The following is a 27,388-nucleotide window of genomic DNA, read 5'->3' as shown; positions in this document are numbered from 1 at the left end:
TCACGTGCTTGGTAAATTATAACTATCCCTTTTAATTATTTGTTGTGTATATTGTTGGAGATTAAAAGGAATGGGATAATTAATATAAAAATTGCTGTTCTTCCGAAAGGTGTGGATTCTGTCTGGACTGGTGAAATAATGAGCCTGGAATGCTGAAATGGCTCAGGGCGCAATTGCCAATTCAGTGTGCTACATTGCAACCTTAGAAGATGTTCTGTTTGTTTGTTTTTAAAAAGCCAAAGATCTGAGGTAGTTTATATGTGGGGTTGGGACATACAGGGGATCAATTTATAGGGTGGTGCCCAAAGCATACGAAGAAAAGACACTGGGGGTAGAAACCTACCAACCAGAATTTAATTTCTGTCCTTCTCTCAACAAGCCCTGTGGCCTTGAGTGAGTTATGGAAGCTCTCTGAACCTGTATTTCCTCATCTACAAAAGAGAGACAATATCTGGAGCTCCTGGGTGGTACAGACGGTTAAGCGTCCAACTCTTGGTTTCAGCTCAGGTCCTTGGATTCAGCTCGGGTCCCCATCTCAGGTCACAGGTTCGAGCCCCTAGTTGGGCTCCAAGCTTAACCAGGAGTCTCCTGGGGCTTCTCTCTCCCTTTACCCCTGCCCCACCCTGTATGTACACTCTAGCTCTCCCTCAAAAATAAGTAAATCTTAAAAAGAAGAAGGAGGAGGAGGAGGAGGGAGGGATAATATCGAAGAACAAACTCTGCTAGTCCTTTAGTGGGTGAGGGGAACGATACGGGTCCCTACTCCCCCAACCCAGCTGTCCTCAAACATCTGCTTCCCTATGTCTGCAAAGACCAAACAGAATCAGCTCAAATTCAGGAAACACTTGAGGGTCATTCTAGAAGCATTCGCTCTGACTTAAAATAAGTAGAATAAATAAACCCTAGTCCAAATACGTTTTGAGGGTTTTTTTGGTTTTCGAAATCAAAGCAGCAGCTTCTTAAAGACTGGATGACTCATAGGAACTCGAATGAGTCCATTCTATTCTTTATCATGCTTTTCCCTAGTCAGAGGTAACCCGGGTTTCCTTGACTATGTTGACACTTGAGCCGATTTTTAGATGCTCTGAATGTATTTCCACCATTTGGTCCTGGTCCCTGAGCAAATAATAGGGTCAGCCACCAGTTTCTGAGAGCCAAGTGTGTGCTAAACGTACATACTTCACAAACATGACCTCACACAATGCTGACCAGTAGCTTTTTAAATTCTCCTTACTCTATAGAATAGGGAACAGGCTAATATGTTAGGCACCTCCCTGGTAATCACTTACTTTTTAAGCGGCCAAGCTGGGATTGGAACCCAAGAAGTTCTGGCTACAGACAAAGCCAGAGCCCTTTGATATCTATGACATACAACCTTTCAAACAAGCACCTTTCCACATACCATCTAGAAAAATAATGGCTGAAATTATGAAGCCATCATTTGTGACTCATAGAATGTAAGCAGTATTGAGTGACTTCGATATTACTTCTCATGGTTGACTGTATTACCTTCACAAACATCATTAAAGAAGGAATCTTCCTTGGAATTCTCCCTTTGAGTGAAACCTAATACTTTATGTGTGTCTGAGTCACCCCTTTGCTTCTAGCAAAGAAATTTATAAACCAATGTTCTAGCTTTCAATTGTAATTTGAATTTCAATTCAATTTATTTTCAATAAACTTATGTGAGGAAAGCATTTTATACTATAGCCTATTACTGTGTTCCATGTATGCTAGTATTTTTTACTCTCTCTGAATTTTTTTTTTTTTTTAACAAATGCTGGTCTTGATCTATAAACTTGATTTCAAACTGAGACTAGGTCCTATCCTATGCATATACACCACAAATACATATGCTTATATAGTACCTATATGGCTTCTGGCTCTGAATTTAAATAAGCTCGGATGGGCTTAAAATTAAGCTCTTCCCATTAGTCTATGTTTTCAGTGAGATTTAACTTCTTCAGTCTATTTTTAACTCAAACTATTCTATCACTTGAAAAATAGTGACTGGTACTTTCTGACAGTTTGCTAAATGAATGAAGGCATGGATAGATGCATTGGTAAGTAATTTATTTTTGTATACTGCATGAATTACTCATATTCAATTTTAGTTGTTCATTCTTCATCTTCTCACTTGGTATACTAATAGTCTTAGGGGAAGATATGGGGACAAGAAGAGGCACACAGGATTCCAAGTTCCTGCCTACAGTGGCCAACCCACCGTAATCATCTCAGATCTGGGGCCCCTTCCCTCCAGAACAAAGTCCCCAACATGTTCCCACCTCAGATGGTATTTCCAGACACTATAACTTCCCAGTTAAACCAGCTCTTACAACAGAAAACTGAACTCTTTCTCAGATGATGGCACTGTATCGTAAGAAACTTGAGAATTGCCATTCTATGAGAACACATTCCAGTCTTTCTCAAAGACCCATGCTAGTACTAGCAGCTATCAATGGTAGAAATAAGTTTCAAAAACATACAACTGTACTTTTGAGTCACAGACTAAAGAAAATTCAAATAAAAGAAATGACTTTTTGGTAACTGGTGGTACAGGACACAGACACATTACAAGAACTGTAAATCCTCACACAGATTATCTTCTGCTAAATCTGAACCACAAACCCAATCCCTCCAGCTGCTCAAGTTCCACTAAGATTAGCCTCCATTTTTTAAAAAAATTTTAATTCCGGTGTTGTTAACATACAGTGTTATATTACTTTCAAATGTACAATACAGTGATTGAACAATTCCATGCATTAGGCAGTGCTCCCCAAGATAAGTGCACTCTTAATCCCTTCACCAGTTCACCCAGCCCCACCCACCTCTCCTATGGGAACCATCTGTTCACTTCCGTTAAGAGTCTGTTTTTTGGTTTCTCAGTTTTTTCTTGCTTGTTTTGTTCCCTAAATTCCACCTGTGAGAGAAATCATATACTATTTGTCTATCTCTGTCTGACTTATTTTGCTTAACATTACGCTCTCTAGAGCCATGTTGCTGCAAATGGGAAGATTTCATTCCTATTTATGGCTAAATAATATTCATACACATGCACACACATACACACCAACAAACACCACATCTCCTTTGTTCGTACATCTATCAGTGGACACCTGGGCTGCTTCCATATTTGGCTACTGTAAATAAAGACAGGGGTGCATGTGTCCTTTTGAATTAGTGTTCTCACATTCTTTGGGTAAATACCCACTAGCGTGATTCCTGGATCATAGGCAATTCTATTCTTAATTTTTTGAGGAACGTGCATACTGTTTTCCACAGTGGCTGCGCTAATTTGCATTCCCACCAGCACTGCATGCGTGTTCCTTTTTCTCCATATCCTCGCCAACACTTCTTGTTTCTTGCAGATCAGCCTCCCTTTTCAACCCCTCTCGCTGACCATGGCTGCCCATCAGACACAGGAGGGTGCGTCTGTTATGTGTGTGATGGGCGTGCGGGAGGGTGGGTGGGGGGGAGCACTGCACGAGCTGTTCTGGTTCGTTACATGAACGATTTCTGCAAGAACTGCTACTTTGAATTACTCGGGCTGCTACTCCTGTTTACTTCTTTTCCACCAATTACTAGAAGACTTAGATAGCATTTTGAAATTGAAATTCCAATTCTCTTACACAGAGTTCTTCAAGAAGATAAAGCTGCCCTTCGAAGGAGGGAAGCAACGGAAAGCTGTTGCTTCTGTTCGCTGTTTTCCGCTGTAGTGCGGACTTCAGCATCCGGAGACAGCGCTCAGGGTTTAAGGGCATCAGCATCCCCTAAGCAAAGTTGCGTAACTGCTCTAAGCAGGTTTCCCATCTGCAAAATGGAGAGAAAACCAACACCTACCTCACAGGATCCCTGCCCAATGACGAGACACTCACTTCTTCAGCACCCCCTCATTTCGATACTTGTCTTTTCGAGAGCAAAAAACTAGTGGCAGCTCCGCATGCCTGGAGCCTGTTCAGAGACTCTTCTACAGATTAGCTTCGCCTTATTTTGGTTTCTCCAACCTCAAAGAGCTTAATTTAATTTTGGAAAAACTTTCGCTTGGCAAGTTTTAGGTTGTGTAAACAAAGAAGGAAAATTTTAGATTTGCCCAATTTCGCACTTGGGGGTATTACAAAGACGTAAATTTGTTTCTGCTGAAGTGTGCAGCCAGAGAGAGGCTTCTAGTAAATGCTAACAGCTGACAATACCAGCTCTGTAGTTTTTGATATAGAGATGAGCCTCGTGAAACTATCAGAGTGTATCTCCAGGTACTTTTTTTTTTTTTTTGCAATTGTTAAGCCAATCAGATAATGCCAAAAACATGAGACTTTCAGGTTACCTGCAGTCTTATTAAAAGCATCTCTGAAGAAAATAATAATGAGGCCACAAACGAAAGACATGAAATCAAATAAAAGCACAGATTATATGTTTGACAAGAAAGCATGGTCTTCCACAGCTGAAGATACCGAAAATGGTAAGGGAAAGACAGTACAGTGTCTAGTAAATGTGGGGGGGGGAGATGTAAAACAGGAAATAAAGCATTCTACGGTATTAAGTAGAGGGTCTACTACGATTCTCAGAGAGGTCTCTAAGTATCGGTCCCCTGCTTTAATCCTTTCGGTAACATTTCTTCTGGTTAACCACTCATGGCTTTAAAATTGTCAGCAGTACAGTAAGGAAACCCTTACAGGGAAAGGTTTAGTAAACAATAATGTCCTGGAACCAGGTAAACATAGTTCCTAGGAGCAGTGAAGAAAAATGATTCAGGGTCACATTCATTACACTTTTTAATTTCCAAATCTAGCTACTTTTTTTGGAAAGTTTGCTTTGAAGCAATTTCCTATTTGTTTGCTTTCAGGAAACAGTAATAATTTCTAGTTAAGTTAAAAATGGGACATCTCCCCTGCTTTATTATGTATGTATTCTATTTTTATGTTAACAATTAGTCTTAGTTATTAAACTAGTTTCATCAAAATGGTTGTGGTATAATAAAATAATATTTAAAATCTAAGAAATTAAGGTACCAAATGCACATCTAGCCTCCTGACATCAGAAAAATACTACCAAAAATTATTCTTTCAGCATGCAAGAGGAGAAAATGCCACCCCAGTTATATTTCTCATGTAACGAGACACGTGCCTGCTTACCATAACTGTTACTACCTAAACACAAAACCATACATGGCAGTGTGTTCATGAACTAGTCAACACCAGTGAGCATCTATGCTATGTCAGGCTCTGTACCAGATGCTGGGTATATAGAAAGGTTAAAAAATTCTCTCTCCACCCAAGAAGTTCAGCACCTAGTGAGATGGACAGAATGTACACAGATGAACCAAGTGAAACACAGCAAAGTGCTATTGACTAGAGAGAAACCAAAACCCATAGTGGGAGCCGCTGACTCTCCCTGAAAGCTGAGGAAGATCCCATCCAAGTGGGGACTGAGGAGCCAGGTCTTCAGGGGTAAAATGTCTGCCAGGTCAAGGAGGGAGGGAGGGACATTCTAAACAAGGAGGACTGTAGAGAGGAACAAAGAAGAGGTTGCAAGTAACCAGGAAAACTAGTGAGGGGTAAAAATGGGCCTATAGACTTGGCATTAAAAAACTTTAATAAGGGGTACTTGGGGGGCTCAGTCAGTTAAGCTTCTGCCTGTGGCTCAGGTCATAGGTCTTGGGATTGAGTCCCAGGTCGAGCTCTTTGCTCAGTGGGGGGCCTGCTTCTCCCTCTCCCTCTGCCTGCTGCTCCCCCTCCTTGGGTGCTCGCTCTCTCTCTCTCTCTCTCTCTCTCTCTCAAATAAATAAATAAATAAAATCTTTTAAAAAATTTTTAATAAAAGCCAGGCTGAACCGGATGGAGAGACATTAGTGGTATGGATATGGGCTAGTGGACATCTTTTTTAAGAAACGTAGAGCGGAAGACAGAGGAAGACCCAGCTCAAAATTCAAAGGGAGGCTCCAAGAATCAAGGCCTGGACATGGGCAGTTTGTGAACTCTGGCTCTGTTCTGGACCCTTTACTTGTGGGAAGGTGGTGGTTCCCCTGGGTCATACTAAGCTCACAGCTGAGCAGGAAGTGCTTCTCCCCAGAGCTGTCATCCCCAACAGAATGAGCGTCTAGGACTCACAGTGAGATACGCTCTGCAATAAATGAACACCGACAGTGGCTCCGTGATCACTGAAAATCAATATGTTCTGTCTGAACTAAGAATAAACTTTGAAGAGTACTTGCATTTTATAATGTTTTAAAACATATAACCTTAATTAGCCTCCTACACGTTTATCACATAACTGTTTTTCTAATCAAAGTTGAAGATGAAAAGGAATGTTCTGCCACTCTGGCTACAACACATTGCTCAGAGCAGAAGGTACCACACATGCGTCTAGAGCTGGGGAGGAGAGGACCCCGGCTGGGTGGTGCTGGCCCCCCTCCCCACCTCCTCCCTGCTGTGGAGGAAGCAGGATCAAGGCTGCCCTTCCAACTCACCTCTGACTCACAGCCCTGACCACAGCAGCCCTGTGATTACATTCTTAATGTTAGGGGCTCTCAAGAGGTTTTGTTTTATTCTGAGTCAAATTTACTTTTCTTATCTATTCAGAAGTGTGAAAATCATCCAGGATCAAAATTCGAAATTCCACATAACAGAGTTATCTTTAAAGAAGGAAAGACCCACATCTTCCTGACTACAGGAAGAGAGCAGATCTGTTTGATTCTGGAGAGAGCCCTCCACAGAAGAAAACTAAATGGTCAGTGGGACACCCCAGCCAGAAGAAAGGTGAGTTGTAGGGCACTCTCGTGTCCTAGGCCTCAACCTCACGTCTCTCACGCAGACGACCTGGCACCTGACCTCACTCCACCCTCGCAGAGTCAGCAGCTGCCTCTCACCCACTACCCGAATCTCCACCTTGCCACGTTTCTGCACATTGCTGGGTGGCCCAGCCCAGGTTTGGCGGTAAGACCTGCAAGAAAGCACCGTTGTAGGGCACATCCAAAGCCAGCCTCCTCTAGAAAACTCAAAAAAAGAGAGAAAGATTGGGACGCCTGGGTGGCTCAGTTGGTTAAGCAGCTGCCTTCGGCTCAGGTCATGATCCCAGCGTCCTGGGATTGAGTCCCACATCAGGCTCCTTGCCCCGCAGGGAGCCTGCTTCTCCCTCTGACTCTGCCTTCCACTCTGTCTGCCTGTGCTCGCTCTCGCTCTCTCTCTGACAAATAAATAAATAAAATCTTTAAAAAAAAAAAAAAGAGAGAGAGAAAGAGTTACTTAATTTTAATCACAATTCCTATTTGAAAGACTCCCAGGCCTGGACAGAACAGCTAAGCAGAGTAATTCACAGCAAAATTCTGTGCTGGAGAATCTTCAAAAGGCTTATCTTTGACCCCCAAAGAAAACTATTGAGAACCAAACTTCAAAAAACATTTCCTTCTCGCTGGAATTCAAGTTTCCAAGAAAAGCTTAACCTTAACATAAAACTGGTAATTTAAAAATTGGCTCTAAAGAAAGATTCGTATGAGGGCACAGATGAAAATCCGATAATCACATGCTAATAATTGGAGATGAACTATAATTGCCTGCTAATTACCATGGAAAACTACAGCATTAATAGTAACAACAGAACTGACACATCCCGATACAGGAAAAGATTATTGCGAGTCGAAACTGAAGACAGAGACGGAATGAAGAGCAAATAGTTGGTTTCACAATTAGCTACAAATTTATATCAATAACAGCTCATGGATGTGACTATAAAGTAAGGAGGCTTATCTGGATAGGCCTGTGGGATCAGCGTCATCACATTACAATCCACACCACCCACTGGCAAGATGCAAAAACCACGGTTCTTGTTCTGGAACATCTGCACTGTAAGGTAGTAAAGTGAGCGGTAGTAAAGTAAGCCTTAATTCTGTTCGGAAGATAGAAACTGTATGTGACCGTGCTTCAATGTATCTATCATAGCTTCTGGCTCTCCTTCTATAAAGTTAATTTTAGTTGTTGAACTTCCTAACTTTCCTTCCCTCCTTGAAAGGAAACAAATGGGAAAACAAAAGGGAAAAAAAAAAAAAAGGAAAAATGGGCCTTCCCCCAGAGAGTGGTTTTGCAATTATCCACTGTTGGAGGAAGCTTGATATGTAGTCCAGTTCATTTTATCATTTGTGGTTCATTTGGAATATTTTGTTAAATGGCTCACACTGCACAGAACCAGATAACCTCAATGTGCAGACGAGTCGTGGGTCAGTCCCACCTACTCTGTGGACAGTGCCTGCCCCTGGCTGAACACTGCCCCTGGCCAGCATGCCCTTCCTGGTCACGTCCCTCCTCTGGACACCCTTGCCTAGGAGTAGGACCCCCATTTAGTCAGCAGGGCTGACACTTCTCTTCTGTAATCCTTTACTTCTTTGTCTCCAAAGCCAGTCATCACGAAGGATCTAGCAGATCCAGAATTTGTCTCTTATTCCTGGGATAACTTTGCATCCCCCCACACTCCCCTCCCCCGACCATCCCCGCCTTTACAATGCGCTCCTCTGGGTGCACTCCGTCACTCCCCTGGCTCCTGCTGGTCTTCCCACTGCCTGACTCTCCCCCCCTTCACCCTGTCCCCCTCGCTGGCCTGGAATCACCCCTCTGCCATACAGATATCGTCCCTCCACAGTGCGGCCAAAACCCTCCCTGGCTATCCAAAGCTCTGAGTTCAAGTCCTGCACCTCATTAGAAAGAAATGTCATTTCATTACAATATCCTCTCTGCTTGTTATTTCCACACAGTCTCCTCCAACTGTACTTATCAGCAATGTGGGAAGACGGATGTGCAGATGGACTATACCCACGTGGATGAATGACGACACGCAGGTACAATCTTTATTATTGCGCTCTTGGGTATTCTTGGCTTTCTAAAATCCACTCGGTCCAACAATAGAAAAACATGGAATAACTACAACTAGGTATGCATGCTACAGCTCAATATAAAAAAGCACAGACACACACACATTTGATTATCTCCCCAACAAAACTGTACAAGTAGGCTTTATGAAGCCCAAATAGTGTTAAAGCAGCCAAGGGAGAAAAAGCCTGAGCTTAATCACCCTCAATATCTGGGATGAGGCTGTGGTGTTGCTCCTCTGGGAAGACCCTAAGATAGCATTTCCCAAACGTTCCCCCTGTGGGGCAGGTTTGCCACTGGGATACAGGCAGCATGAGTCAATGGCCCTCTGACACCTATAGGCTTCCAGGGCCTGGAAGGCCCCACATGCCCTGCTAGGCTTGATTAGCCTCATAGGAGACCCAGAGTGTCAGCCTGCACCACGTGGAAAACAGCTTTACCCAGGACTCCTTTCAGAGCCTGAGACCAGCAAATCCTATCTATGCTTCACATCTCTGTCACCCTAAGATACACCACCCCCCCTTTTTAAAGACTTGTTTATTTATTTTAGAGAGGAAGAAAGACAGCACAAGCGGGAGGGGCAGAGGAAGAGGGAGTGAGAATTTCGAGCAGACTCCACACTCAGCATGGAGCCCACCATGGGGTTCGATCTCACGACCCAGAAATCACAACCTGAGCAGAAACCAAGAGTTGGACACTTAATCGACTGAGCCATCCAGGCACCCCTCCGATTCCCCTTTAAAAAGCAAGCCTTTCCACAGCTACTAAACCCTTCTTCCTTATCCCCTCCACTCAGGACTTCTTCCTTCACCTCACTGTCCATATTAGCTCAATCAAGGAACGCTCTCACTAGGACGTCTGACAGTTTCCACCCTCTCCCATCCGTGCTAACAATTTCATCAGACTTGATAAAATTTATCTGCCAATCTCATTTTGTTCTTCTGCCCTGGTTCCTGTACGAGCATGTGCTGTTTCCTTGGCTTGCAGCACCCTCCCCCACCTTGTTGACCTCACGTGCTCTTGTCCTTTCGGAAGGGTTCCAGAAACATCTCCTCAGGGAAGCGCCCCTCCAAGACACCACTCACTGTGTGACATCTTAGCCACTCATCGTCTTGCCTCCAGATTCGAGCAGTTTGAGGACAGGGGTCCTGTCCTAATTACCTCTGAATCACTAGTTCTAATAAAAGGTCTGGCCTGTTTGCTGAATGAATATGGAGTAACTATGCCTTTCTGCAAGGTACCATGGGACCAGCACTAACTCAATGTCCTTAAAAAGGGACATCCACAATCAGAGACGAGCAACAACAGAAACAACCTAAGTGGCTAAGTGGCTCCTTCCATACAGGAGGTCTGAGGTCTAATTGGCACAGGAATGCTCCTTGGGCTGCAGAATGTAAACTCATTTATGACCTGGAATAATTGTTGTTATTCAACAAGCTCACAAGAAAGAACTTGTGAGGCTTGGAGAACTCCACTCATGCTTTGAAAAGCAGCAGGAGCCACTAGGGCCAAGGTCTATTTGTTTTACTTTTATCAAGTAAGAACTAATTGCTAATGTTTCCTTCCCCCGTCCCCCAAACGAAACAGTTTATGGCCTAATGTACAAGAACCACATATCTGAACCAGTTCAGATATGTGAACTGGCTTTCAGAAATGTCAGAAGTAGAAGCAGCCAAGGGTCCCACCCCCCAGACTGCAAAACGTTCTCAACATCTGGAGAGGAAGGCACAGCGGGGAGATGCAGGACGTCCACGCACGGTCAGGTCCCGCACGTCTACAGTCACTCTACAAGTCATCAGGGCCTAGTGGGGCCAGGAACTACTTAGGGGTTGCCATAGAAAGACGATGTACAGTGGCACGAGGACAGAGAATAATAAAAAACGAGGAGTGCAAACTCAGGCACCCTTGGGGTTCCATCCCAACGACACCACCTACCCGGTACACGACCTTGGGTAAAATTGTTTATTGTTCACCACCTCGGTTTTTGAACAACAAAATGAGTTTTGAAGACAGACAACGTTTATATGTGATCTCTAGAAAGAGCCTGGTACACAGAACACAAGGAATACATGGGTATCATTAAGAGAGTTCACTCCTTCCAGAGGCCTGCCTTCTGTCAGTGTAGTAAGAGTTTTATCCACACATTGGTTCATTCATTCACTCATTCATTTAGGAAATATTGACAGCTCACTATGTCTCAGGCCCTGTGCTAAACCAGACAAGGGTCTGCCCTCATGGGCTTTACCTTCTGATTGGAGGGTGGGCACACTGAGAAACAGAAACATCCATACGTAAGTACCATGTAGGGTAGTGATGCATGGTCTGCTGTGAAATAAAGGTAAAGGGGCTGGAGAGTGATGAGGGTGTGCCATTGAGGTAAGGTGACAGGGAAGGTCTCTTTGATAAGGTGACAACAAGCACAGACCTGCAAAACGTGAGGAACCAACCATGTAATGTGTGAGTATGTGTCCCAGAAGAGCTAGGCCTGGTGTGATGCAGAAGCAGCCTCGCTGGCAACGTCAATCAGGATACAGGGAACCTGGGAGCCAAGGCTCCATGTGCTCTGAGAGCAGCCTCCTTCCCTGCACCCCAGGCCCTCGGGCTCCCACTCTCCTTTGCATAGACCCACGGAAAGGACGCCCTCAGGGACACTGAGGGGCCTCTCCCCATCTGGCAACCAGCAGGACTGGCTGGTCAGAGCTACTCAGAGGGTCAGAAGTATGTGGGAGATGAGGAGCAGCCTGAAAGAACAACCAACGTTCTAATCCGAGTGAAATAAATGTATGTCAGGAAAGATGTAGAATGTTCGCCGGCCGTCATTACGGGGTTCAAGAGACCAAAGAGCAATCCTTAAGCATGAGTGCTGAGGGGATGTGGAACAAGGAAAGATACAGAGAGAGGTGAAAGCTCCACTGGGCTTTGCTTGGAGCAGAGGTAGACAGACAGAGAGCTGGAGGAGGGCGGGTTATACCGGGAATCCTGAAAAATGAGAAGAAAGAATACACACACCTCTACACACAAAAGTGTGTTGTGTGTAACTTTAGAAGCTGGAGTTTCCCCTAAGTCCCACCCACAGACTCTGAAGACCACAGGTTATGAATCTCTCCTCTAGTGAAAGGAGCCCTATCTCAGTCTTTAACTCCAGCTTCAAGGTCACTCACTACCTAGAGGGTCCAGTTGATCTTCGGGACCACAGTGACTGGTGGAGATTCGGAAACTGCAACCACGAGCCCTGACTGTAACCTCCAGCTTCGTGGAAGTTAAGAAAGGTAATACATTTTAAAACACTGGACTCTTCCTTTTTTTCTTTAGGCTACTAGAAAGTTCTCAACCCACACCGACAACTACGGGCACACGCACCCTTCAACCTCCCTCCACTGTCAGCAGGCATTGCTAACCCCTGTGGAAGCAAGGCAGAGCCTTTACCAATGTTCTCAGCACCGCACTCCAGAGCTACCCACTGATGGTGTGAGTCACACACAGATGTACACACCATCCCAGGCGTCTGCTCCCTCTTTATGCTGGAGATGGTATTAACTGCCACTGGCAGAAGAGCACATGGCTTACTTTTTTTGTAAGTCTAATAGAGGAATGAATTATATAAGATTTTTGTATATTTCTTCATCCTCTGTCAGGTTGAGGTTGTAGTTAGAAAATCAATTTGCCCTTTGAAGCTAAAGGACTGATTTAATACTCCTCGGGTTCAGGTTCTGAGCAGGTGGCCCAAGGAGCCACAAAGCTTCTTAGTAAAAGTCCTAAGTCTTAAAGATAAATCATGTGTGTGCATGTGTGTGCAAATGCATGTGTAAAGGGTTATAGAGGAAAGTCCGAAGGCAGGCAAGAGGCAAAATAGAAGAGAGATAAGATCCAAAGCCCTGGGTGAGCTGAGAAATCATTCTGGTCGAAGAAAAGTAAACCGTATAACAATATCAAAGCTGAACCAACAGGTAAGCCAGTAAAATGCTTTTATTATTTACCTTATTTGGACCTAGTCCATATGTCTATTTAATTGCTCCTCTCATTTTCTTGGGTAATAATTATAAGGCTAACTTTTCAAATAAAGTAAAATTGTTCCTCTGAGTTCTATGTAGATGGCTACAAACAGGTCAAGGCAAGTATCCCCACTCCCTTGTCCTAGTCAATCGATCTTGTAGTTTCTGTATATGAGCTGGGTGAAGACGACTGTCTTATCCTAGCTCTTGCACTAATTATCTGAGGATAAATCACCTGGAAAAGTGGGTCAGTGGGCCTCACGGGGCCTCAGTTTGCTGGTTTATTAGATAAACATGTTTGACTAGCTAATAGGAAGGGGGGGCACGGGCTCATGGGCAGGCACTGAGGCAAGGAGGGGTGTGGCCATCTTGCAGGATAAACCAACAATTAGTTTCAATGTATTTTATTGTGAGTCTCTAACCCTCGCGTAATCACTAACCTCTCTGCCATTGGTCAAGGATGAGATGGAAGGGCTGAGAAAATCCATCACTGCAGTGTGTAAGAAGTCCAAGAAATGGCTCAGTAATGCCTTTTAATGGCTCAGTAGTACTTTCTGATACCCGAGACAGGAGGGAAACCTTTACTTTGCCTACCCTCCCTGGGACTGCAGCCTTTTGCTTTGCAAAACGAGGTAAGAAAGCCCACAGATGCGAAATTACTTATTTCGTATAAAAACAGCATATAAAGTGTTAAAATTACTCAGAAACACATATATTACTGTCAGCATTTTTAAGCAATCTCTAGAAACTTTTAAGATTCCATCCCTGACTTCCCTTGTCTTACTCTCTATCCCAGAGGGTGAGTCCTGCAAACCACATTTGCTAGGATCATGTACCCAGTGGCTTCAGGGAACATTCGGCCCTTGGGAAGCACTGGTGAGAGAGCGGGAGACAGGGAGAACACAGGGCATTCCTTCTCCTCCTCCCTCTTGGCATTCTTTGAGAGGTGGGTCTGGCAGGGACTCCTATGTTGTTCTTTCTCCTCTTGCAAAGCTGCTCTGTCTGTGGTCCCAGCTCCTGCTGAGGCAGCCCCCACTATGGTTCGAGCTCTTGCTGGGGGCGCTCCCCCAACACCCTCAACCTCCTCTTTGACCCTCCAGGCCTGCAGCTAATAGCAGCGCAGTCTTGCTGTTGCTCATCTCCAGACAGCGTCACGGTGCCTTCAGCCCTCCCAATCTTTGCAACAAATTCCCGCCATGGGACCACTTGGCATGGACTCTGTCTTCATGGCCGAACCTGGAGTCCCACCCAGGGGACTCCTGGGCTCTAGAGAACAAACATCGTGTTTAAGAATACACCGAGAAAATGTACTTGCTGATCCATTCCTCCTCTACTGCTGGAAAAGATCTCTCAAAGGTTTCATTTGCCAGACCACCTAGCACTATCAGCAGCAGGCATGTGTTGGTGCTAAAGGGACACTATACGGAGAATTAAGAGAACCAGAACCCACTTTGCAGTCATGTGACCTTCACAAGTACCTTAGAGCCAAATGATCCTGAGGTTACTCATGTCACAGGGGGACAGGAGTGTATCTGGTCTAGGGCATGGAAACATGTTTTAGAAACGGACATAGTCCTTGCAAATCCAAATGTTTCACTATTACTGTACAAGTCACAGCCGGCTGCCATAGAACAAACAGTGCTTTGCACTCAGCTCGGTCTGATTTTGCTATCTCCGCCTGATTTGTACTAAATGTACTAACAAAGGAAAAGTGTCCAGACTAGTGCCTGGTATATCTTCCCAAGAGCTCCGTGGGTCCCAGCTATGAGCTATGTGCTGGGCTCTCCTTGGCAGCATGACAACATGTCAGTTTACCTAAGATCACACAGGGAGGTCAAGGTCAACTTACCAATGTCAAGGACCCTCTGCTTCGCCGTATGCTGCCGGGAGTGCCAGTACTTCCAGTATTTCAGCTGTTCGTCTCTGTTTTTGTCTTCACTGAAGACCACCATTACCACGCTCTGCAGAAGGGAGAACCATGCATCTTACTTTCTGTTGGGTGCCTCTGTGGCTTCACAGCCTTTACTTCCAGCAGTTCTATCAGAGCTGTTTCTACAACATTGCTTATCTTGCTTGACAAAAGCCCAGACAAGCTCAGCTGCACGGTCTTTGTTTAAAAACAGGTCTACTTAAAAAATGCATGGGGAATGAGAACAGTCCACAGAAAAAAGAATCCTGCATCATTTTTTTTTAAGTAGGCTCCACACCCAGCATGGACCCTAACACAGGGCTTGAACCTGAGATCAAGAGCCAGAGACTTAACCGACTGAGCCACCCAGGCGCCCCTACATCATTTTTACCATGAGTCATAACAACCAAATTAACCAATTAACAGCACATTTACTGTTTTGTTAGGTGAGTGGGAATACCAAAAACATCTTTTTTTTTGTACTGAAAACAAACACATTTTTGAAATTTTGTATTCTTAAACGAAGGATTTGGCACCATGTGTAAAGAAGCAAGCATCTGTTTCTAGCCTAATTAAGTGCCTCAGGCTGAAATGCTGGAGTAATGAGAGAAGTACTACAAACTGAGTTCATACTGAGGAACACAGATCTCAGATACAGATATTGCACAGACCAAAAGAGACAAGGTCAACTATTTTATTTATTTCCACACAGTTTGGATATACTCGCTTGAAAAACTAATTCTATCTTGTAGAAATAAGAATCCAAAGCCCATTCTGGTTCTAAATCATAAAAACCCTCATTAAACTACATACACATTAACTGACTGTCACTTATGAGATAAGAGAAGTTACGAACACAAATGAACTCCCCAAAATCCTTTTAACTGCAATATCAGGAATACTGACTCTCTCCTTATTCCAAAACCAAAATATTTCTTAGATATTTTCCTACTATTCCAGAGTATTTCATTGATTCCCATTCCTTACTAACTTCTCCTTCATGGCATTTTGCACACTTAGAGTCATTTACTTAATTTTTTTTTTTTAGGTTTTATTTATTTATTTGAGAGAGAGAGAGAGATCACAAGTAGGCAGAGAGCCAGGCAAAGAGAGAGAGGTGGGGGGAAGCAGGCTCCCCGCTGAGCAGAGAGCCCCATGCTGGGCTTAATCCCAGGACCCAGAGATCACGACCTGAGCCAAAGGCAGAGGCTCAACCCCCTGAGTCTCCCAGGCGCCCTCTCCATTTACTTATTTACAATTACTCAGTCAACAGCCCCACTGCCTGACAAGTAATAGATGTCATATACATGCTTGCAGTTGGACTGTCCATTCAAAATCTGGCTTCTTCCCAAAGTACGTGTGAGCATTTGTTACACAAGAAAGCAGATGTCTGTTAGGAAAACTAGTTTAGAAATATGTATCCATATTATTCGAACTCACAAGCAGCAGGAACCTCAAAGGTACACGGAGAAGTGACAAGAGGGGGAACTGCTTCTGGGCTGGTGGAACTATGAGCTCCAAGCTCTCCATTCTTCCCTCTCCTGCTTCCCCAAACTTTGCCACTTACAGTTGCCCCCTTACCCGTGGTTTCAGTTACCCACATTTGGTCAACCATAATCTAGAAGCAGCTGAGTGCCTTCTGATCTATCATACAAAGGTCAGTAGTAGCCTAACATTAGGGTCACAACACCTGTGTCATAATGTTACGTCAATACGTAGGTATTTTATCATCTCACATCATCACCAGAAGAAGGGTGAGTACCAGCACAACACAGTACAATAAGATACTTAGAGACCGAGAATCCCACAGTCACATAACTTTTATGACAGTGTATTGTAATTGTTCTATTTTTATTACTGTTGTTGCTAATCTCTTACTGTGCTATTGCATATGTTCAACTTTATTATGGGGATGTATGGAGAGGAAACAGCATATATACGGCTCGGTACCATCCATGGTTTCAGGCATCCTCTGGGGGGGGGGTGGTCCTAGAATGTACCTCCTGCACATAAAGGCGGAGGATGAACTACTGTATATGTAAAAGTTCACTGCATGGCCTCCTAGTGTTTATTTCCTTCTATTCCAAATAAAAATAACAGGGTTGTTTTTTTTTTCCTAGCAAATGACTATATCAGCCTAAGTAATGGCATATTCTTGGTCTGCAAATTTCTGTCTTCAGTGATAAAAAGAAAGGCAGTTTGAAAATGCTGTATTACTAAGAATACATGTTTCAACTCAGAATAAAATGCTGTTCTCCAAAAATAATGCAGGTTAAGTTCCAAGTGCATCCCTCTTTCCTCCAGATTGCTTGCTCTCCCAGAGCTGAGGAGTAAGAACAATCCCAAAAGCCAGAGGCATTATAGCCTGGGATTCATCTCTGGATATATATGCTATACTTCACACGCCTACACCCTCACATGTGGATGCCTGGTAAGAAAATTCTGGATAAACTTAGTTTTTTTTAAAAAACAGTCTTGTAAATTACAAGGAAGTATATATCTCATCTACACCCTCTTAACATTACCATCATCAGCACCCTGAAAAGACAGTGAATGGTTTACTTTCTAAGGCCACGACAGTACAGGGATTCTTCAAGAATTCTGATTGAGGTGCCTGGGTGGCTCAGTGGGTTAAAGCCTCTGCCTTTGGCTCGGGTTGTGATCTCAGGGTTCTGGGATCGAGCCCTACATTGGGCTCTCTGCCCAGTGGGGAGCCTGCTTCCTCCTTCCTCCTCTTTCTGCCTCTCTGCATACTTGTGTTCTCTCTGTTAAATAAATAAATAAAATCTTAAAAAAAAAAAAAAGAATTCTGCTTCACTGAAATCATGTAGATAATTTATTATGGAAGTTTTCGTGCCATCTATTTCATTTTGGCTACAATGAGCCCTCTCGTCTCTTAAGGACTTCAATCTAACACTCTTGGTGAGTTAACATGGTGCCTCTGGCTTTTAGCCCTCCATGTCTCTCAACACAGTGTACCTTAGTGAGTAAGAGAATAAATCCAAGAATCTGACTGGCTGGGCTATATCCTGGTTCCCTCACATTTTAGCTATGTAACCTTGACCAGTTACTAGCCTCTAAAAGGCCAAGTTTCCTCATCTATAGTATTATAAAAACAGTGCCTATTTCATAGGGTTGTGTTAGTTTCAAATGAATTGCTAGATACATGGCATTGACATAGTGCCCGGCACATAGAAGATATACCCAATAAACATTAGTTGTTATTTTGTGGCTTTTGTTGTTTTTATTATGGCATCTCTCTGCGTTGTTACTGTTGTTGTTACTATTATGATTGTTATTGTTATTATATCCTTCCACCATTAAGATGATGATGAGAAGGAGGTTGAGGAGGAGGAGGAGGAGGAGGAAGGCACCCCTCCACTACAGCCTTGACCACAGGGTAGGAACACACACTTTTCCCCGGCAGGCACACAACACACCAAGCACCTTTCCACCTGCAACAGGCTCAGCCTTGCAAGGGACATGAGCTCCACATCTTCTTCTCACTCTCAACAGCCCTGCCTCCTACAGCTCTGACCTGGGACTAGGACAGCCTGGAGGGAGGAAGAATTGCTGGGCTGAGGAATGAGTAGCAATCCTTGCTGGTCTTTCTCACCGAAACACAGCCAGAAACCCCACCTGTCTCAGAGATCACCACTGAAGCTGTTTTACCTAAAGCCAGTAACAGACAAGCTGGCCAGCAGGTGCCCAAATGCTCTTCTTTCTCTTCTACTTCATTTGTTCCCTTTGCAGGGAAGTCTGGGATGGGGGTAAACTCGCTATGCTCTAGGCACAGCACCGCATTCGTCTCAACGTGCTGAAGGGCTTAGGAGGCAGTAGCTATGGACAAAATACGGTAGGGTTGGCACTACGTACATAGCATGTAGAATAAATCATTTTACAATAGGGCAAGAAGGCCCTTCAACCTCTTTTCAGAGCTCTGCTATGATTTTCCTTTTCAGTAGAGAAGGATTACCAGTTTCCTCCCTTCTTGGCAGCAGCAAGAATGCCAAAAGCTGGTCGGCTTCCAGCATAGTTCCATTTCCCACAAACAGAACTAGTACTCATGAAGGTGAAAATTCCACTGAGCCAGTCCTGGTTGGGATCATATCATGCCTCACTTGACTCCTGAGTAAGCAAGCACTGGGCTGCAGAAAGCTTTTTAAACCAAGCTGCAAAGGACCCAGGGACACAGGATAAATCACACCTTCCATACAGAAGACAGCAGCAGCTCTTTCCCTGCCCACAGATAAGCTCTGACTTAACAGCTCCTTGCTTGAAAAATTAAGATCAATTGACTAAAAGCAAGAACAACAACTAAGTAGCACAAAGACAATGAAGGAAGTTGGGAAAATTCCTTGGATACGGTCAGAAAGCATGTCCCAACCGTGTCCCCTCCCTGACATTTACTGGTTACTGATTAAAATGATAAACTTAAGCCAGTAAGTTCTCCTGCTCCAACTCTCTGATATTTGTTCTAGAATTATTTATTTTGGAGTTTTTTCCACACCCTTCCACCAGACTGCGAGGTAGCAGTTCCCTTCTTGGGATCCCTCTGCTCTTTATTTGAGACATGAGGCCCATACCCGGACTTTGCTGATCGGGTGCCGGAAGCATTTGTTGTCTCCAGTCTCGCTGAGCGTTATGGCGTAGAACTGTCCCTTGTTGAGGTAGGTCATGGGGCCCTCCCCCTGCTTCTGACGCAGCGACTTGGTGGCTTCCAGGGTGTACTGAAATGTGCCACTGTGAACAGAAAGCAAACAGTGGTCAGATTCACTCGCTCGGACATTTCTGCCTTCCTAATCAATTTCACATTTACAGCATTTTGTAAGAATATGAACCACTGTTTACTCTACTTCAGAGACAAAACACAGCATATGGCAAAAGAGATGCAACCGGAACCAAAGGTCACTGGTAATACAATGTATACAACATCTCTAATAGTGGCTCATAAACCAGATGGTTTAGAAGGGGAGAAAGTCCATGAGGTGCCTGTCCAATTATGCAAGGCTGTGCCAGGAGAACCTGTTAGGTCTTAGATGGCAATCAGTAATGCCTGCGGCTTAAGAATTGATAGGATTTGCCACTTTCGTCCTAGCAACAAGCCAAATGTGTGAAAGCTTTCATGCAATTCGTACCTACACTTAACCCTCTTTTTGTATCACCAAGATGCTGCAAACAGCGATATCCCACTTCAAAAGATTTCAAAATGTCTAAAACTCAGATATTCATCACTGAGAATCTAGTTCCATAACAGAGACTGTTGGTTTTGCTGTTTTCTGTTTTTAAGACGGCAAAAGGACTCATGAAAGGGTCGCTACTGCTCCAAATCAGGAGTCTGCAAACAAGGTTTGTTCCACTGGCCGAATCCAGCTCCCTGTGTATTATTGTAAACTCCTCCCTGTGTTCTATTATCGGAACACAGCTATGCTCGTTCATTTAGGGCTTGTCTACAGTTACTTCCACACTACAACAGCAGGGTTCAGTAGTTGTGATCTATAATGTGCCAAATCTAAAATATTCACTACGTAACCCATTGCAGAAAAAGTTTGCAAATCCCTGCTCTACACAATTTCCTTAATATTTTGAAGATGTTATTTCATTTACAAAATAAAAACACTGATTTTCCCCAGCCATGAGGAATATATCAATTATTTAAAATAAAAGGTATGAACGACAATCCTTCTAAAAACGAAAGAAACAAAAAGTTTAATATGTTCTTTCAGAAATATTTATTTCTCCTATAGTGCAGGACGGCTCCTAGTGATAATCCAATAACCAATGCTTCATGAAACTTTTTAATCATCAGAAGCTCTTCACTGGGCCTATTTTCTTAGCTCTTTGTTTTCATCGTCTTTGAAAGGCTAGGTATAAAACTGCCTCGAAGTTCACCTCTTAAAATGGTCTGCTTACAAGATTATGGAAGACTCTTATCATGTTTAATTCTTTATAGCTTTCATGAGGAGAAAGAAATTGTAAAGCACAATAATATTCCTCTTTTCATGATAAAAACCTTATTGTAAGCTGAGAAACTAAGCAAATTCCAGAATATGTATCTTAGAACAGGTTGGGAAGTAAGTCATTCAAGACAGAACCAACGTCACTGTCATTTTGCCTGAAAAAAGCAATTTCAGAACAGCCACTGAATCATAAAATTTGAGACCTGGACAGGATATTAGGAATCACCTACATCAGCAGCCTGCAACTTATCTAGGGCACAGGCTGCATTAAAAAAAAAAAAAGAATAAACAAACAAACAAACAAACAAACATGAAAAGCTGTGAACCCTCTCTCCAGATAAAAGCACATATGAGCAGAAGTGGTTTTGAACATAATTTTGGGGGGTTCATCCTCCCCAAGCCTATCCATAACAGAGGAAATAAAACCACCTTCCTCATGTCACAGGTGAAGAGAGGCTGAGAAGCTTGCTCACTCCAGTGGACAATGACAGCAGCAGGAAGAGAAGGCAGGTCAAGTGACTGGTAGGTCAAAGCTCTTTTCACCAGCCCGACAGCTGATTACAGGGTGATTGGGGTTTATAGCATGCAAATTATATATGCATTTCCACATTTGAAGAGGTGATTTGGAATTCTATGTTCCCCACCTCACCACACACTGAAATTCTGACTTGGGTGATCTGGGGAGATGACTGGGCAGCCTGAGGCCGGAGCAAGACCCTGAAGGATTAAGAGGACTTCAGGTGGAAACAAGAGAACAGAAGAGGGCCACACACATAAAAGCAAAGAAGCAATAAATACAGTGGGACCCATGGTTGAAAGCAAAAAGGAACTAGCAGGTAAAGGCCCTGACTACCGTCTTGAGGAATTTGTGTTTAATCCTGTCTGAAATGGTGACATCACTGATAAACTTTGTAAAACGGGAGAGATCAATTCATTTCTTGCCATTCTCTCCTGTCTATGAGCGGGCTCATGACCAAGGTCTTTGATCATCTAGCCCCTCTGCCTAAAATGTCCTTAATCTTCTTTCCCTGGAAAACTCCTGCTCGCGATCCTTCAACAGCTGGTTCAAATGCCCCTCCCTGCAAGCTGTGTTCCCCCCACCACCGCCACCACACACACAGAGAGACCTTTAAGTCCTCTCAGCTTTCTGTTTATGTACCTCTGTAGCAGCACTGAGCAAACTGTATTACAACTGTCCATCACTACATCTGTCCCCTCCAAAAGTCTATGGGCCTCTTGTAAGGAGAGGTTCTATCTTATTCCCATACCTCTCTCATTGCTTGTACATGGAAGGCAACAGAGTATGACAGCGGGTAGCTAAGTATGTACAGTGGAACAGAAGGGAAAGGAAGGTGTTGGCGGGAAGATCAAGTGACATCACAACAGTTCAGAACACGAACAAGCGAAAATTGCAAGGGACAGGACAGGTAAAACAGAATGTTCAGCACCTGGCCAAGTGTGACGAAAGCACAGCAGAAAGTCAGGCAAATCTTGACATCTCTCAAGTGGGTAGCTGGCATTACGACACCATTAGCCACAACAGGAAATAAAAGCAGAACAGATGTGAAAGAAGTGGGGAAGGAAGAAAAGAAAAGAAAAAGAAAGGCAAAGAGTTTCCATGTTTTCACATGCTGTGTTGGAGGTCCATGTGTCTGAGATTCAGAGAGCGATCCAAGGATTCCAAGGAGAGTGATCTAACCAACAGAAGGACAGAAAAAAGGTGTGGGCCTCAGACTACAGGTCAAGACTGGAAACAGTAATTTAGAAGTCACTGTATAGAGAAAAGATTTTTCTTTCAAAGGTTCAAAAGTGTAACTTGGGGGTACATTTCAAGTGTTATCAGTTCATGAGTTTCTAGAGACACCTCCCGGCAGCCTACCTTGATGTCTGGTCATACATGTACTCCTCGGCCCCAACTGAAGCACTCCGGAATTTCTGCAAAATTTAAAAGTTATCAAATTAAAACAAATAGGTAAGTCATCAATGCAAAAACAGGAAGGAAAGTGACAAATGTGCCCAAACTGTTTTATCCTCACTTCAGAAAGGAAGATAATATATTTTTTAGTATTGTGTTTTCTACAACAAAAATAGTTACCATCTGTGCATAGAACTTGCATATCCCACGTGCACACTGAGAATTACACTCAACAGAAGAGGCATTTGTGCTTTGCATATTATTCACATGTCCATATTCACATGTCCTGCAGGTGTTCCAAAAGTGTCTGCAGGTACTGGAACCTGTTTCTTCAAACACATAAAACATGTCTTCCATTTTCTATTATCTCCAACGCTCATTCCCAAAAATCACAAATTCTGAGTTAATGGAACACTGATTACAGAGAGTCGACACAGCATACACAACACAGGGTGGTATTCAGAGTGGTTAGGGGCATAGTTTCTAGTGCAGAACCGTCCAGTGTCAAGTTATGACTCTTTTACCTGCTACCTGTATAAACTGAGACAAGGGCCATATTTACCCCATCTGTAAAATGCAGAAAGTTCTATTGGTCAGGGCTGATCAATGAAAAGGTATTTACACTTAGTACAGTTAAGAATTAGGAAATTTTGGAGTAGGAGGGTAGCATGATGAGAAGGGCATTTAAGGAAAAGATAGAGGAGATGCACTTCCAAGGTTTTCTTTGAAGGAACATGCAGTAAACCCGTAACAACACACAGTGCACCAGTACTAGTAAACATGGCCCTCAGTGAATCTATTGTCCAGGCCACAGAATTCTGAAGCCTAAGGGTAGGCTTGCCCACTATGACATAGTGAATTTATAAATTCAATGGTTCTAATCCCCCAGGTGGTATGAGAAGGTGTGATATACCACAACTGCTCAGATTCAATGAGACTTGAAAGGAAGAGAAAATCTAAAATCTTACTCTAATAAACATGACTGCATTTGGACAAGAACCTGAAAAACTAAAAATAGCAGACATGCTACCAATGTGGATATTGCTTTTTTCAAGCTTAAAATTTTTCTTTAAAGGTTTTATTTATTTATTTATGTGAGAGAGAGGGAGAGAGAGAGAGAGAAAGAGAACGCATGAGAGGGGAAAAGGTCAGAGGAGAAGCAGATGCCCCACAGAGCTGGGAGCCCAATGCGGGACTTGATCCTGGGACTCCGGGATCATGACCTGAGCCAAAGGCAGTGGCTTAACCAACTGAGCCACCCAGGTGCCCTTCAAGCTCAAAATTTTATCCTGAATTCTTTTATACTGTCTTTATAATTTAAAAAAATAAAGTTATTCCACCTGGAAAATATCACAATCCTTCATGAGACCTGACCACATTAAGAGGTTATCTGGCTCTCTGTGATTTAGTACTGAGAATTACAGTCAAAGTGTTTGGGTCATTCCAGTTACAGTGACCAACTTCTAGGAAACCTTTTAATATAATTTGTAGGATGCCAAAACCCAGGCAGACAGCCAACACCACTATACCTGACTGTGATTTGATATAATGCATCCATACCTTTCTTCTTTTGGACTGAGAAAAATGATAGTAAAGAAGGTATGATAACATATATTTTAACGACTACCCTGAAAGGACTTGAGATATCAGGCAGTATTAGAATGTTATATTTAAATTTTAAATTAGAGTTCTAGTGTTTTTCTTGGGTGGGAGGAAGGGACATCTGCTAAGAATCTACTATAAAAAGACAAATGATTCTTCAACTGTCAGAAAATCCGGGATTTTCTGATTCCATGACTGATCAGCCACCAATTTTTTTAGGTCTTATTATTCATTTATTTATTCATCCATTCTTCCAATAAAGACTGAACATCTATTTTGTATCAGGCAGCGTGCTAGGTGCTATGGGTACCAAAATGAACCAAAAGAGGTCTCTGCTCTCATCAAGCTTCTGGTTTAGGAGAAGAAACACATTACTTAAAAAGTCATTCATTCAGAAAGTTACAGACTCTGTGCAAGCACTCTGGAGAAGAGCAACAGAGCCCTAGGAGAGCACAGCACAACTGAGAAAGTAAAAACCAGTCCCACTGACTACCACTATTTTCAGGGGCACACAGACAAGGCGAACAGGAGTGTTTCCAACAGAAGCCCAGAAGACAGGAACACAACCACAAAAGTGAGTAACGTCTTCCTTCTGAGTGGCTGCTGCTTTCCTGACAAAGGCATCCTCAGTCCTGCTTTGCTCATTTCACTTCCTGAATAATGGTTACCCAGCTTCCGGGCTGCCTCAATGTCTTCTCATATCCAGTCCAGAGCTGGCTGTCATTTCTGGAATCCCTCCTAACACTTATCCAGTATAAGCCCGAACACTGTGAAGAGCTCCTTCCATCTCTGTCTTACTGAGTCGTCCCTAAGGGTCTCCTGCTAAAGCAGGCTAAATAAATGTAATCCTGATTACAGATGTGTTCATGGTAGTCTTTGGCTGGGAGACTTTAGACACAAAGAAAACTGACTCTACTAGGAACTGAAGGGAGGACAGGGAGGGCTTCCCTGAAAAAGTTACACAGGAGGAAGGCTGTGGGAGCTGGCAAAGAATATTCTACAACAGTGTTGTCCAATAGAATTTTGCATAAAAATGGAAGTGTTCTGCATATTCATTGTCCAGTATGATAGCCCCTAGTCATACTAAGCACTTACCATGGTAGTTAGTGGGACTAAGAAACTAAATTCTTGATTTTATTGAATTCTAATCGCCGCATGTAGTTAGGAACTATGGCATTATACAGCACAGTTCTAGAATATGAAGCAGCATGCACAAAGGTCCTGAGGCAGGAGGAAGTATATCAGGTTCACAGAACTGAATGGAGCCCACAGCAGACAGCAAAAGGGGGAAAGAGGTACAAGATGAGGTGGGAAAGGAAAATGGGAAGCAGCATACACAATGTTTTGTATACTGGTTAAGGACTTAGATCTTAATCCCAAAAGCAATGGGATTTAAGTGGGGGGAGCGGGTGACATAATCAGATAAGCATGTCAAAAACACCATCCCTGGTACAGTGTACAAAAGCAGGCATTGTTATAGGCCAGAGATAATGACAGATTGGGCCAACCTGGTAGAAGCAGATTAAAGACAAATGGATGGATCTGAGAGATATTTAGAAAGTAAATCCGAAAAAAAAGAAAGAAAGTAAATCTGACAGAATTGATATTGGAGGATGAGGGGAGAGCAAACTATCAAGAAAATATCCTGGTTTCTTAAACCAGGATGGTGATGGTACCCACTAAGGTGGAGAACACAAGGAAAGATTGTAAATCAGATCTGGAATGGGTGGAGAGTCATACACAGTTGGATATAAAGGTTTTGGAGCAAAGAGGACGTAACTAGGCTGGAGAAAAAATTTGAAAGTCGTTGGGCACCTGGGTGGCTCAGATGGTTAAGCATCCGTTTTTGGTTCGGGTCATGATCTTGGGGTCCTGAGACTGAGTTCTGCATCAGGCTCCCTGCTCGGCAAGAAGTCTGCTTCTCCCTCGACCTCTCCCCTGCTCGTGTTCTCTCTCTCTCTCTCAAAAATAAATAAAATCTTTAAAAATAAATACATTCAAAAAAATTTGAAAGTCTTTAGAATACACATGATAACTGAAGTTGTGGATATGAAGCCAAGAGCATCATTAAGAAGAAGGAGTGATCATTATCAAATGGTGGTGCAAGGTACCAGCCTTAACATGTGGGGCTTCCACAGCCATTTTATTCCTGAGGTGGGAAGAGGACTACTATGACTCTGACCAATGGGTCATCCGATCTCATCAAATTTCACTGCACAGAGAGAAATCTCAATCACCTAAAGTATAAAATGTATATGCTAAGGATTTCCCAAGATTTTGCTTGATGCAAAAACAAACTGACGTAATAAAATGATAGAAGTCTGATGGCACCATATGCACTATAAGCATAGTAAAATCAAGGGCATTAATCACAAGGGAAGCTATGTTCCAATTTAGTACTTGAGTCAACATTTTTAAGATTTTATTCTTTAATTTTTTTTCATGTGAGTACAGTTGACACACAATGTTACATTAATTTCAGCTGTATAACATAGTGAGTCAACTTCTCTGTTTTGTTATCTCACCACAAGTGTAGCTACCATCCATCACCACACAACGCTTCTACAGTGACACTGACTATATTCCTCATGCTGTGCCTTCTATCCCCATTCCATAACTGGAAGCCTGTACCGCCCATTCCCCTTCACCCATTTTGCCTATTTCCCCACTCTTCTTTCGTCTGTCAACCAAGAGTTTGTTCTCTGTATTTACAGGTCTCACTCTGTTTTTTGTTTATTCATTTGTTTAGTTTTTTAGAGTCCACATATGAGTGAAATCATATGGCATTTGTCTTTCTCTGACTTATTTCACTTAGTAGAATACTCCCTAGGTCCATCTATACTGTTGCAAATGACAAGATCGCATCCTTTTTTATGACTGTGTATTATTCCAGTGTGTGTATATGTGTGTGATATGCCATATCTTTCTTATTAAGGTTTTACTATTTAAATGTGTGGGAGTAAATGAACTCCCAGTTAAAAAGTAATCGTGCTGAACAAGGCTTAAGTTCAAGATAACTTCCAGTATCAGTCTATAGATGAATATAAAATCAACAGACTAACCATCATATGTCTATTGAGCATGACAAATAATCATTCTTTGCTTTCATTTGAAGATTCTCTGCAAACTATGTTAATTTGCCAAGGAACATGCAGGGC

At 43.1% G+C, this 27,388-nt stretch overlaps 1 protein-coding gene across 5 annotated transcripts in view; it reads right to left on the bottom strand.

Moving 5' to 3' along the window:
- The window catches only part of GRHL2 (grainyhead like transcription factor 2), a 161,244-nt gene that overhangs the window by 69,800 nt on the left and 64,056 nt on the right, over positions 1-27,388 (bottom strand). For all 5 annotated transcript variants that reach the window (XM_032316956.1, XM_032316954.1, XM_032316955.1 and 2 more), the window contains exons 5-7: positions 22,593-22,648; positions 19,340-19,496; positions 14,694-14,805 (exon numbers count right to left, since the gene is read on the bottom strand). In XM_032316956.1, the coding sequence (XP_032172847.1) occupies positions 14,694-14,805; positions 19,340-19,496; positions 22,593-22,648 (325 nt within the window). The remainder of the gene's footprint in view (positions 1-14,693; positions 14,806-19,339; positions 19,497-22,592; positions 22,649-27,388) is intronic.

This window comes from Mustela erminea, chromosome 16, assembly GCF_009829155.1.
Source record: "Mustela erminea isolate mMusErm1 chromosome 16, mMusErm1.Pri, whole genome shotgun sequence".
NCBI classification, from domain to species: domain Eukaryota; kingdom Metazoa; phylum Chordata; class Mammalia; order Carnivora; family Mustelidae; genus Mustela; species Mustela erminea.
This window is presented reverse-complemented; position numbering and strand designations above follow the sequence as displayed.